Source organism: Pistacia vera, unplaced genomic scaffold, assembly GCF_008641045.1.
Source record: "Pistacia vera cultivar Batoury unplaced genomic scaffold, PisVer_v2 Contig197, whole genome shotgun sequence".
NCBI lineage: Eukaryota > Viridiplantae > Streptophyta > Magnoliopsida > Sapindales > Anacardiaceae > Pistacia > Pistacia vera.
The window spans coordinates 1,010,846-1,021,937 of NW_022195998.1; the positions used below are offsets into that span (position 1 = coordinate 1,010,846).

At 36.0% G+C, this 11,092-nt stretch overlaps 2 protein-coding genes and 1 non-coding gene across 3 annotated transcripts; 1 reads left to right on the top strand and 2 right to left on the bottom strand.

The window, feature by feature from the left end:
- The first annotated feature begins 73 nt into the window (after positions 1-73).
- LOC116128140 (RGS1-HXK1-interacting protein 1) lies at positions 74-4,900 on the top strand. The gene is made up of 9 exons (XM_031413825.1): positions 74-341; positions 668-734; positions 836-913; positions 1,199-1,251; positions 2,427-2,510; positions 3,659-3,711; positions 3,800-3,864; positions 3,943-4,001; positions 4,546-4,900. Exons 1-9 carry the CDS (start codon positions 105-107, stop codon positions 4,633-4,635), a joined length of 786 nt encoding a protein of 261 aa, XP_031269685.1. The 5' UTR covers positions 74-104; the 3' UTR covers positions 4,636-4,900.
- An 812-nt stretch (positions 4,901-5,712) lies between these two features.
- On the bottom strand, positions 5,713-6,799 carry LOC116128181 (GATA transcription factor 4-like). The gene is made up of 2 exons (XM_031413878.1): positions 6,509-6,799; positions 5,713-6,421 (listed from the first exon to the last, which is right to left on the bottom strand). The coding sequence occupies exons 1-2, from the start codon at positions 6,746-6,748 to the stop codon at positions 5,873-5,875; spliced, it is 789 nt and encodes a 262-aa protein (XP_031269738.1). The 5' UTR covers positions 6,749-6,799; the 3' UTR covers positions 5,713-5,872.
- A 3,833-nt stretch (positions 6,800-10,632) lies between these two features.
- On the bottom strand, positions 10,633-10,705 carry TRNAE-CUC. The gene has a single exon. It is a non-coding gene; the product is annotated as a tRNA-Glu (tRNA).
- Positions 10,706-11,092: the final 387 nt, after the last annotated feature.

Genomic DNA, 11,092 nt, shown 5'->3' on the forward strand with positions numbered 1-11,092 from the left:
AAATGGTGACTGACTGTCACGTATTTGTATTAAAAGAGAAAATAAGTGCATTGTTTTTGTGAGCCGGAAAGCTTCTCTGAATTTATTGAATAAAACCCGTTGGAATGGCAACCGTAGCAGAATCATCACAAGGAGAGAATCCAAACTTAGCCCCACCTAGTGATATTGTTGTAAAATCGAAAATCCGAGAAGACGCCACTCCATGGATCGAGTACGCAGTGCAGCAATTTATGATTTACCAGAAGACCCTTGAAGAGTCGGTCGACTCTGCGATTCAAACCTCCAGATCTCGCCTTTCTCAAATTCGTCTCACTGCTTCTGCCCATTTTCATCAAACCATTGTAAACTTCTAGAACTTCTCTTATTTGGTTCCTTAGTAAGTGAATGCGAAAGAAAAAGATAAATTCTATTTTTAGGGTTTCGAATTGTGGATGAAGGGACAATATTTGAAATTTTTACGTTTATATTAGAAATTTAAAAGGGAGGATTGTTGAAAAAGCTGCATTGAAAATTTAATGTTGAATTTATTGTTTATTTTACGCCAAAAAAGCTGCATTGCAGTTTGTTATAATCTGGAATTCAATTTGCTATCTGGAATTGAGTTAAAGTCTCAATATGTAATGTTTCAAGAGATTAAATGTAGCTTTAATCTGATTCTTGAGTGTAGGACTCTCTTCAAGATCTTAAATCCGAGTATGCTGTTTACGAGAGCATCCTCTTTGGAAAGGTTAAAGGTCCGTATTACCTGCCGTGTTACTAAGGTGATTGATTGTTTTAGTTTCACCGTTTATTTTTTTTTATAAAAATTGATTAAGTATTAAATTTGTTGTTGCAGAGGGTATTGATGTTGCTGCTTCTCATCCATTGATTACGAGCGGAGTTGCCATTGGTTTAGGATCTGTAGTATTGAAGAGTATGTCCTAGATACCTATATTTACCTCTTTTTATGTCTATCGTATGGTTGTGTGTAAAGTTCACAACCAGTTAAGTTGGTTAATGCACTTCAGTCATATTGATCTATGGTTTATGAGTTTTTAAATGGCTTTCAAATTAGTGATTCCAGGCCATTACTTGTAAAGACTTCAAATGCGTAAAAATATTCATATAAGCCATTTTCTTTACATTATAATATTTTTGCTATGTTTTGAGTTAATGAATTTTTATGGTTGCCTTTATGTAATTCAGTCATAACATGCAGGGCCAAGACGTTTCTTGTATTACAATGCCCAGCGTCTTTTGATGAGTGAAGAGGTGAGCCAAATACCTCGAGTTAATGCTTTGCAAATAATACTTATGCTTCCAGGCGGAGGATTGAACCATGACCTCTCCCTTCCCATTCTTGCTAGGACAGGAGACACCATTAGGCTTATAGTTTCCTTCAACTTGTCTGCACCATAATAGCTGTCCGTCAATTTGATAATTAAATTTCAGTTTTGTGTGTTCAGAAAATCAAAGTGGAATGCTATTTAAGGACTACTTTAAATTGGAAGTCAGTGATTGTTTAAAGTAGGTAAAATTGTTGCTTACTTTTTTGAAAGTTGCACTTCAGGAATATGAAATTGGGATTTCAAGCTGCAGGCAAAGTTTCTTTACCAATTTTCGGTCATTTAGGAATTAGGTCAACGATCTTTGCAATTCTTCATATGGTTGCCGGGATGTAATATGCTTGTTCAGAACTTGGAGGTGTCTTTCCCACTTTCACAGAAGTCTAAACTTACTCCTATAAGGAAGAGCATATCTAGCTCTATTGCCTTGGCTAGATGAGTAACACTAGCATTCCAAGTAGGCATACAAAGAGTCATACAAAGAGACAATCCCTACCCTTAAAATTCATGATTGCCTCTCTCTCTCTCTCTCTCTCTCTCTCTCTCTTTTTCTCTTCTTTTAAGGGCAGAGATTGTCTTTTTGTATGACTCTTTGTATGCCTTTTTGTAAGACTAGTGTTACTCTGGCTAGATATGTATTGGAAGAAGTGAAACTAAATTGTGGTGCCTGCATGCAAATATTATGCATGATATGTCTTGTAAAACCTAAAGAAATTTTACCATGAGTAGTTTGGTTCACAGCCTTGGAACCTTCCCGTTGCTTATAATAAATTTCCTTGAGAAGAAATGTCTTTCTTTGTTCTGCTTCCTGCAAATTGTCAATTATGCCCTGTACAGACGATAGATGTATATGGAAAATTAGGCTTGGAAAATCTGTTAAGCAATTTTGTACTGATCGTTTTAATCTTTTGCACTATTTATTGACTGCCTTAACTAAACATGGAATCCTTTTTTTTTTTGCATTTTTATCACTTTGTATGATGATTTTCTTCCTGTATGGGTGTATCATATTGTTATGTAGCGATTATTATTTTCCTGATAATTCAAGCATGATACTAAGATTAAATGTTAAAAACCATTACAAAATGTTTCTGGTTGCAGACCTTGACTTCAAGGGCTGATGCTAAAGTAAAGGAATTGCGACAATCAATTGACCGCCTGAAGGCTGAAAGTGAGAAGTTGGAGGTGACCTTTCCCTTATCTATCATATTGTAGAACAAATGGATTTTCCGTTGTTTCTTACCACAATTATTCTTGAGCTGATAGCAAATGAATGATTTTATGTTGATTCATGCATTGACTTATCCCATGTGTTTGTGTGTGAAGGGAGTCTGTTACTGTTTCTGGAATATTTGAGTCGACAATGTTTGATGTAGTATCTTATTTTAAAAACAATGGAATTTGTTGTGATGTGAACAAGGTAACTCTGTCCCTAGTTGACTAGTTTCCTTCATGAGCTATAGTTTATTGTTTTCTTGGTCAGTTCAGTTCAGCAAGAGCAAGCTGCAAAACTCAATGTACTAAAATATGATTATAGCATCCTCTGTGAAAATATATATGGATTTCTGGGAACTTTGATCCCTTGGAAAGAGCATTAAGCTTTTATTCTTAAAGCTAGTATATTGCCTAACAAATCAATATGATAATGATAGGAACCCACTCCCAAATTGATAGGAATTGGGTTGGGTAGTGGGCCTTTGATAGGAATTGGGTTCGGTGGTGGTCCTTTATAGGCTTGGGTAGAACTTTCCTTGAAAAAACGGCTTTCCAAAGGAGGGTGCCCAAGCCCTTATAAACCACATGCTCACTCCTTTTCCCTCCTAATGTGGGATCCTAACATTCCCCCATGCTTCAAGACCCAACGCCCTCATTGGTCTTCTTTCCAAAGAGCGACCGCCCTCATCATCTACCCCGCCCTCATCAGCCTTTACTGCCCTCTCTTTGGGTCTTACTTTCCCTAGAAGCATGTCAACGACTCTCTTTCTTGACCCCTCGGTGGGCTTTGCTGCATGGGCTCAAAAGGTGGGGCCTGCTCTGATCCATTTTATCCCCCTCCCAAATTAATAGGAATTTGGCTAGGTAGTGAGCCTTTGATAGGAATTGGGCTGGGCAGTGGTCCTTTATAGGCTTGGGTGGAACTCTCCTTGGAAAACCGGCTTGCCAAGGGAGGGTGCCCAAGCCTTTATAAACCACATGTCCACTCCTTTTTCCTCTCAATGTAGGATCCTAATAGATAACTTAAACATTGGCTGCTCTTACATCAAATAATTGTTCATTTAGTCCCAACCAGGCATTTCTTGTATGCAATTCATGATTTTCCATTTTGGTATCAGAGGGTAGCATCAGTAGCAGAAGATGAGTTTATTCGTGGAAGGACAAAACTCAGGTACATGATTTTAGATGAAGGGTAGCCTTATAGTCATATTTTTCCTGCACCTGAATCTTCATATTCAGATATTTTTTATCTTGTTCAGGCAAGCAGGCAAGCAGATCCAAGGTGTGATTCGTTCAGCTTATAAAATTGAAAGACAAGCAGCAGGTATGGAATAACTGTTAAAACCTTCAGAGATAAAGAAATGATGCTTATGTTGACTTGAAGTTGTTTCTGTTGTGTCAGGCTTGAAAGATATTCTTGGAGAACTCCCTAGAAGAGAAGCATCTAGATTTCGGTCACATGTAAGTTTTCTTATATTAACACAAGGAGTTAGTGCTCTTCAATTTTATGTGGCAGCCATGATTTCTGATGGTTATGTGTCTTGTTTTCATAAAATTCAATTGGGAAAGATTAGTGCACATTCTTAATGCTGAACTTGTAATCATTTATGTTCATTGTTTGGTGTTTCATCTCTTAGTTGAGAGTGTTTCATCTCATAGTTGATTTGATTGTGAAAAAGGTATATTGTGCCAAGAACATGATGTATATATGCTGCAGGGATATAAAACCCTCAAACAAATAATTTTAGATGCAAATTGGTGATCTTCATAAAGAGCATAATAGAAGTACACTGTAATATTAATAACAGTACACTGCACCATGCTCGAGTTAAACAACTGTTTCCCTTGTAGTAATTAACTACAATGAACACATTATTTGTTCAGATGAATTGCCTTCTGATGCTTTCTCCTATAATAGTGCCACACTGGAAACATGTTGGCCTTGTGTATTCATATTTCTTTTTGTTGGCAAGTACATTTGATTATTTGAGATTCTGCTTGGCAGGTTTCCAACCTTGCTTCAGAGGCAAAGCGAGAAAGGAATGCTTTAACGAAGGAGGTTTCAAAAATCAGTAATTATGGAATCTCTGTCTGAGAATTCTCACGTCCATATTCTTATTGTTACATGAATATTAAAGTCAGATATACCATCTCTAATATGTAGAGATGCTTCCTTATAGAAATTCAATTTTGAAATTTGGTTGACACTGAGTGATGACGGCGTGTACAAACCGAATTATGTCCTGGGGGATTCTGTGGAAACTTGGAAGAACTTTTCTTGTATTTCAGTTTTTTCTTCTGTACGGGGGCTTTAACATCTAAAATAAACTGCTCTGCCGAAAATTAAAGTTTTTAAGGTAGATTTGCTGGAGGCAGATGTGCATGAATTTGCATAATTTCATGTATAAAAAGCCATGTAATGTTTAAAAAGGGGAATGAACTCCTCGGTGACTTTAGCCAAAGCAATCGCTTGATTTGAGTTAGCTTTTGATTTGTTTATGATTACGTGTGGTAGTTTGACAATGAAACATTGCGGCAGCGAATTCTACAGGAAAGGTCGAGTGGTAATTAAATTAAGAGTTTGGGGTTTTTCCCTTTGTTTTTTTTTTTTTTTTGTTGTTCATAAAAAGGAAAATCCCAATGTTAGCTTGTCATGATATCAAAATCAGCCTAGATAAATGTTTTCATGTGGAATACTGGCAGGGTTATGGACATATGATGTAGCTAAAGCCAACACTACACTGTCTCTTAGTATTTTATTAGTGTTTTAATATCAGATTGCTGGTTCTTCTGCGGGAATCTGTGGGCTGAAAGGGTATCAATCTTAATCACATGCTTCATCCATAAAAAATATTACCTATGTTCTGATCAGCATCACGTGATCATCAATTTCTCCCTCAACTCTTCCTTACTTCATTCACAGGTTAATTACAACCGTCTGATCTGATCCTACCGCTGATAATAATAAGTGTTTCTTTAATTTACTAGTTCACACTAAATAAACGCTTCTGGGTAGCCTTCCCTCGGTTTTCATGTGAAGTGAGAAGGGTAAAGGCATTAAGAGTGAGTTTAAGATAAAGAATATTCGGTCAGCTTGATCACGTGGAAGGTCACACTTTCATCATTTCTCTCTCTAACCTTCGACAAAGTGCTAAACAAAGGGCGCAATAGGTAGTTGAAACTTTTAAACCGTAACCTTTTTTTCTCGATTGAGACAAATTTTTAAATAACCAATAAAACCAACAATTTTGAGATTTTTTATAATATCACCGGAACAGTATTTTTCCCGTTCTACATGATCAATTTTCAGAAAACACTCCGATTATGACACCTCAGCATACTTCAAAGTCACGCTGGTGACGATACATTTGTGACGGTGACTGCCCTTGCTGTTGCTGCTGCTGCCTCAACATCTCCTTCTGCCTCCGAAGCTCCAATACCTTACGGTGTGAGTTGGAGTGCTGAGTTAGCACAAATGTCGGGCTTGCCGCCGGCCGATACTCCGGCACAAGTCTACCCGACTTGTAGCGTACACCACACGCATTACAGAGCGTCTTGGGGCCCAGTGGACCCGTTCGCCACTGAGGCGTCTTCTCCGACTGACAGTGCGTACACCTCCTCACACCTCCGTCAGGAGTCGGCGACGATTGGCGGTGACTCTCTCTTTTTGGTTTCGAATTTCCAGTTTCAGATGTCCAGGTCCACGTAGTTGTGTTAGAGGTAGTTGAATTTGTCGCTTTTGAGCGTTTGCCTCGTCCTCTACCTGACAATGACGTGTCTGATCGGCCGGTTAGTGTTCCGGTAATCGAGTTTTTAGGGAAGTCGGTGAAGGAATCGTCTACGAATCGTGATAACCATTCCAACTCAGCCACGTCATCACTCTAAAAATTTCAAAACAGTAAATTAAAAACAACATACATACAAAAATTAAAACCCAAAAATGAAATGAGAGGATTAAAAGAACATACAGGGACACAGAGGTCGTCGGTGAAGTCAGTAGAAAGGGACGGATTAAAAGAGTGGATAGAGAGGTTTTGAGAAGGAAGGATATGGTTGGTGTCGGTGGTAGTGGTGGTGGTGTTTGAGTGAGTTGCGGCGGTGGTAGAAGAGGAAGAAGCGGAGAAGATTTCCTCGTTAGAGAAATCAAGAAGGTCGTCAATGCGAAATAGATCTTGAGTAGTAGTAGTAGAGAATCCGTACATATCCATAGTTGACTGTCGGAAAGGGTTACACCTGTGGAGATTTTATTGTGAGTAGCTCTCTCAAGTCTCAGCTCAGCTCTCCGAGTAGTTGAGTAGAGAGTTAGGGGGAGAGAGAGAGAGAGAGATGGAGGGGGGTGTTAATGATTAAGGTGGGGATTGATATATTGATGGCAGAGGGGGCAGAGGAACGTGCAGGGAGTGACCTGTGACCATGCAGTAGTGAGAGACACACTCTTTTCTTACTTGCTTATTTCTCTCTCTTCATCTCCACAACTGGATATATACACTACAAATCGATTTTGAAATTACACAATTTTTTTTTCAAAAATTAAATTATTATGGCCAAGTACATGGATGACTTCATGCATTTATAAACAAATGGCTCCACATGCAGCAGCTACTGTAACTCTAGTATCATTTTTATAAGTCTTTCTCCATGCCCATTATAATACTCGTATATCTTTTAATTATAATATTTTTTAGGGAGAACGGCATTTTACTCTCTAAGGTTTGATAAAACGATACTTTTCCATCTATTAAGTTTTAAAATGACACTTTTACATCCTTCATAAGATTTTGTTAGTGTTTTATATTAACATTTGACCGAAAATACTCTTAAATAGTTTATTATAAATTAAAATTTAATTAATTCAAAGTCTTTATTCAATTATCTATTAGTTTAAGTATAAAAATAATTTTTTTGTATTTATTTAATTAATTAAAAATATTGATTTTTATATTAATTATTAAAAATGAAAAATATTATAAATAATAGTGATGTAATATTGATGACATTATAAATAAATATTAAGATTTTTTAACTTTAAACAATTTTATAGCATTACTCCTAACTTTTTAAATGGGATTAACTATTTTTTCTTTTTTGAATTTTAATATTTGATTTTTTGGTAAATTAAAAAATAATAAAAATTTTATAAAGTAAAATATTTAAGGATATTTTTATCTTTTCAATCAAATATTAATGAAAAACATAACTAAATCTAACGGGGAGTGGAAAAGTGTCATTTTAAAACTTGATGGGTAGAAAAGTATCGTTTTACCAAACCTTGCGTGGGAAAACGTCGTTCTCCCTATTTTTTAATGTTATTTTTGCATTTAAGACTGTACTAAAGAAGTGAAATAATTAATTGTATTGAATGATAGACAGATAGAGGTTTTATAATTCAAAAACTAATCAATTATGATGTAAACAAAGAATCCATTCCAGACGGGAGATGTACTTTATAACGGAAGCAGTGAAAACTGTGAAAGAAAATATATAATAATGATAGTATTTTGACTTTCCATTAAAGCCGATAAATTGTAGGATGAATAAAGTCCGAGTAACTATTGAAAAGGCTCTTATCCTTTCACGAGAAATACTCTCTTTGTCCCCTCCTTAAGGCTTTTCATTATTTCAACTCACTTGCACTCACACCCATGCTTATTCTATGTTTACCGACTTTAGCCAGTTACGCTCTTCACTAATCCAAACAAAAAGAGTGGACACGTGGAGACTGAAGAAACTCACGAGGACACCAGAAGGGAAAAGGGACGGGACGGGACGGGGTTGGGTTGGGTTGGGTTGGGTGTTTTCCGTTACGTCCCTGGCGCCAAAGTCCCGCCGCACCACGTTATTGATTGAATTGAAGAGATAAAGAGAAAGTAAATAAGGTTACTACCGACAACTGGATATAGCTGGCATTGGGTTTGTATATTTTGTTAATGAAAGGAAATAGATGAAGAACGGAGAAATAAAAAGTATGAAGTAGAAGAAGGAAAGAAAATAATAAATGAAAAAGGGCACGTGTTAGAAGCAGAGGTCGGTGAGTAGAGTTGGCGGTGGAAATGGAAGGAGATAACCGAGTGAAAAAGTACTAAATGTACGGTGTGCCTTTCCTTTATAGGTACGGTACGTTAAACTTCTGATTGATTCATCCCTTGTTCCTTTTTAAAGAGTATGATTTCACATCAAAAAAAGTGTTAGTGCTGCCAGCCTGGAATTTCATTTTCTCTACTTTCGCCTACAATTAACTTATCATTCTCTCTTGGTAGAAGTCTAATCATATTTTCGGGTGAGTTTATTTATTTATTATTTTTTTTTCTTATTTTAAAAATATTATTATATTTTACTCAATTATTTTTAAACCTTTTAAATGGGTTAGTTTAACTAAACATCTTTAAAAAATTAAAAATTTACAAAAATACCCTTATCTATCCACATTTGTTAGATTCTAGTCACCATCACCAAAAGGTAGTCGAAATCTGGTATAATTATACACTACCAAATGAATCTAGTCGGTAATACACCGATCTAACTTTTTTCGATCAAATCTACCATAGATCTGACCATAACTAGTTATTGATGACTAAACATTGCTAGATCTGGTCGTTAATGGCCAGATCTAGCTGTAGATTTGATCTTTTTTTACCAAATCTATAATAGATTTGGCTAGAAAATGTCATCTCGACATATGACCGGCCAAATCAAACCGATCGTGCATCGATACAATTACTTTGGCTACCCTCCGACGGTAGTAACCGACTACCGTATTTAATAAACGAATGAGAGTGTTTTTATAATTTTTAATGTTTTTATTATAAGGATGTTTAATAAATTAACAAACCTATAAGATGTTTTTGTTAATTTTTAAATTCTACCTCATTATTATTACTTAATTCTTACTTTTTAAAAAATATTATCTAAAATATTAAATTAATAAAGAATAGATGAAAGTGGAATTAAAAAAACTAATGAAAAAAAAAAGAAAATTCGAGAGGTCTTTGCCTTGGTGGGAGAGATCTCGTATCACGTGAGATGGCAGGATATGGTGATCCCTAAGCAGTACATGGCACGTGGTTAGTCATGTGCTTATCAATAGTTTGCGATGAATTCATGATCCAAGTAATAAATTTGAAGGAAGAGCCCAATTAAAAAAAAGAAAAAAAAAAAAAGAGCTGTTAATCCATAACATGTGTTAATCAACATCAACTAATATTGTAATTAAATAAATAAAATATTAAAGCAATAAGCATTAATGAAAAGGTTTGACAGAATTGAATTTAATGATTTGGGGTGGGGTTGGAATTTGGAAATAATAACAAGTAATGGTTAGAAGTCAACTGACTGTACAGTAATAAATGGGCCTTGTCGGTGGACATGGGTCGTGGGGCCCAACTTGCGTGAGAATATAATAAGTGGACACCCGTAGCACATGGATGGCGTCAAGGACTGGAGACAGCTCTTTTGACAAACATATTTTTGGATGCACACCGGCTTAAATTACTCCTTACTACGTGTCATATTATTATAGGTCACATGAAATTCAAAATGGAGTGGTTTGTGTATTAATTGGTGGCACCGCTTCACTCTCTTTCTCATTCAGCTTAAAATACTGCGGCTTAGCAGTGATATTACTCATCTCCTTCCTCTGCTACTGCGCAATTTTCTTTCCTTCATTCCTTCAGTGATCTTTTCAGTGATCTTTTTAATGAGGGGATTGTAGAGTGTATTGGTTTGAGTCCTGTCCTACCTCTTCCTCTCGCTTCTCAAATAACTAACAATCTCACTTTCCCTTATCGATAGTTCTATTTAAACTCGAGTTAACAAGTCCTATTCTCAGTTCTACTTACCTAAACAACCGGCCTAGAACAAAGAATAACCGGAACTGACCTTTCTTCTATGCACCTTGCCCCAAGAGCCCTGCGCCGTGGCAAGCATAATCATTTCATCATTTTCTTTAAGCAAAAACAAAACAATACTAAAACAACATTATTTCACAAAACTATTAACTATAAGAAAAAATAAAATTATGAATTTAATACTAAAACGACAACATTTCACAAAATTATAAGAAAAATTTTAACAAGTTAAAAAAATAAAAAAGACATTCCGTTGCCGGGAATCGAACCCGGGTCTTTCGGGTGAGAGCCGAATATCCTAACCAACTAGACTACAACGGATAGTTGATTATGCAGTTTTTAATATAATCTTTAAAAATACTGAAATTGTCTATATATGTCAAGCAATTATTATCTATTAACAACCGAAAATAATTATACAAGGTAGCAGGGCCAGAAATAATTAATCCATAAAAATAAAAAATAAAAGTTAAAAATTTACCCTGGAAAATAACATACTGTTTGGTTGACAGGAAAACCAAGGAAAAAAAAGCATGAGAGGGATTTCTTATTTTGATTAAAAACCACATAAACGCAAAGTAATTCCAGATGAGTAACGGTGAGTCGGAGAATAAGAAGAAAGGACTGAATCAACCGCAGAGAGAAATAAGAGCTACAACAAGCGATTGCGTTATGAAGTGAAGACTCTGAGCGGGATGACGATTCATG

Coding starts and splice junctions, on each gene's coding strand:
- LOC116128140 (XM_031413825.1), top strand. CDS start 105: ATGGCAACCGTAGCAGAATCATCACAAGGAGAGAATCCAAACTTAGCC. Junction 735..835: donor CCTCTTTGGAAAGGTTAAAG/GTCCGTATTACC, acceptor TTGTTGTTGCAG/AGGGTATTGATGTTGCTGCT. Junction 1,252..2,426: donor GTCTTTTGATGAGTGAAGAG/GTGAGCCAAATA, acceptor TTCTGGTTGCAG/ACCTTGACTTCAAGGGCTGA.
- LOC116128181 (XM_031413878.1), bottom strand. CDS start 6,748: ATGGATATGTACGGATTCTCTACTACTACTACTCAAGATCTATTTCGC. Junction 6,422..6,508: donor CCGACGACCTCTGTGTCCCT/GTATGTTCTTTT, acceptor TGAAATTTTTAG/AGTGATGACGTGGCTGAGTT.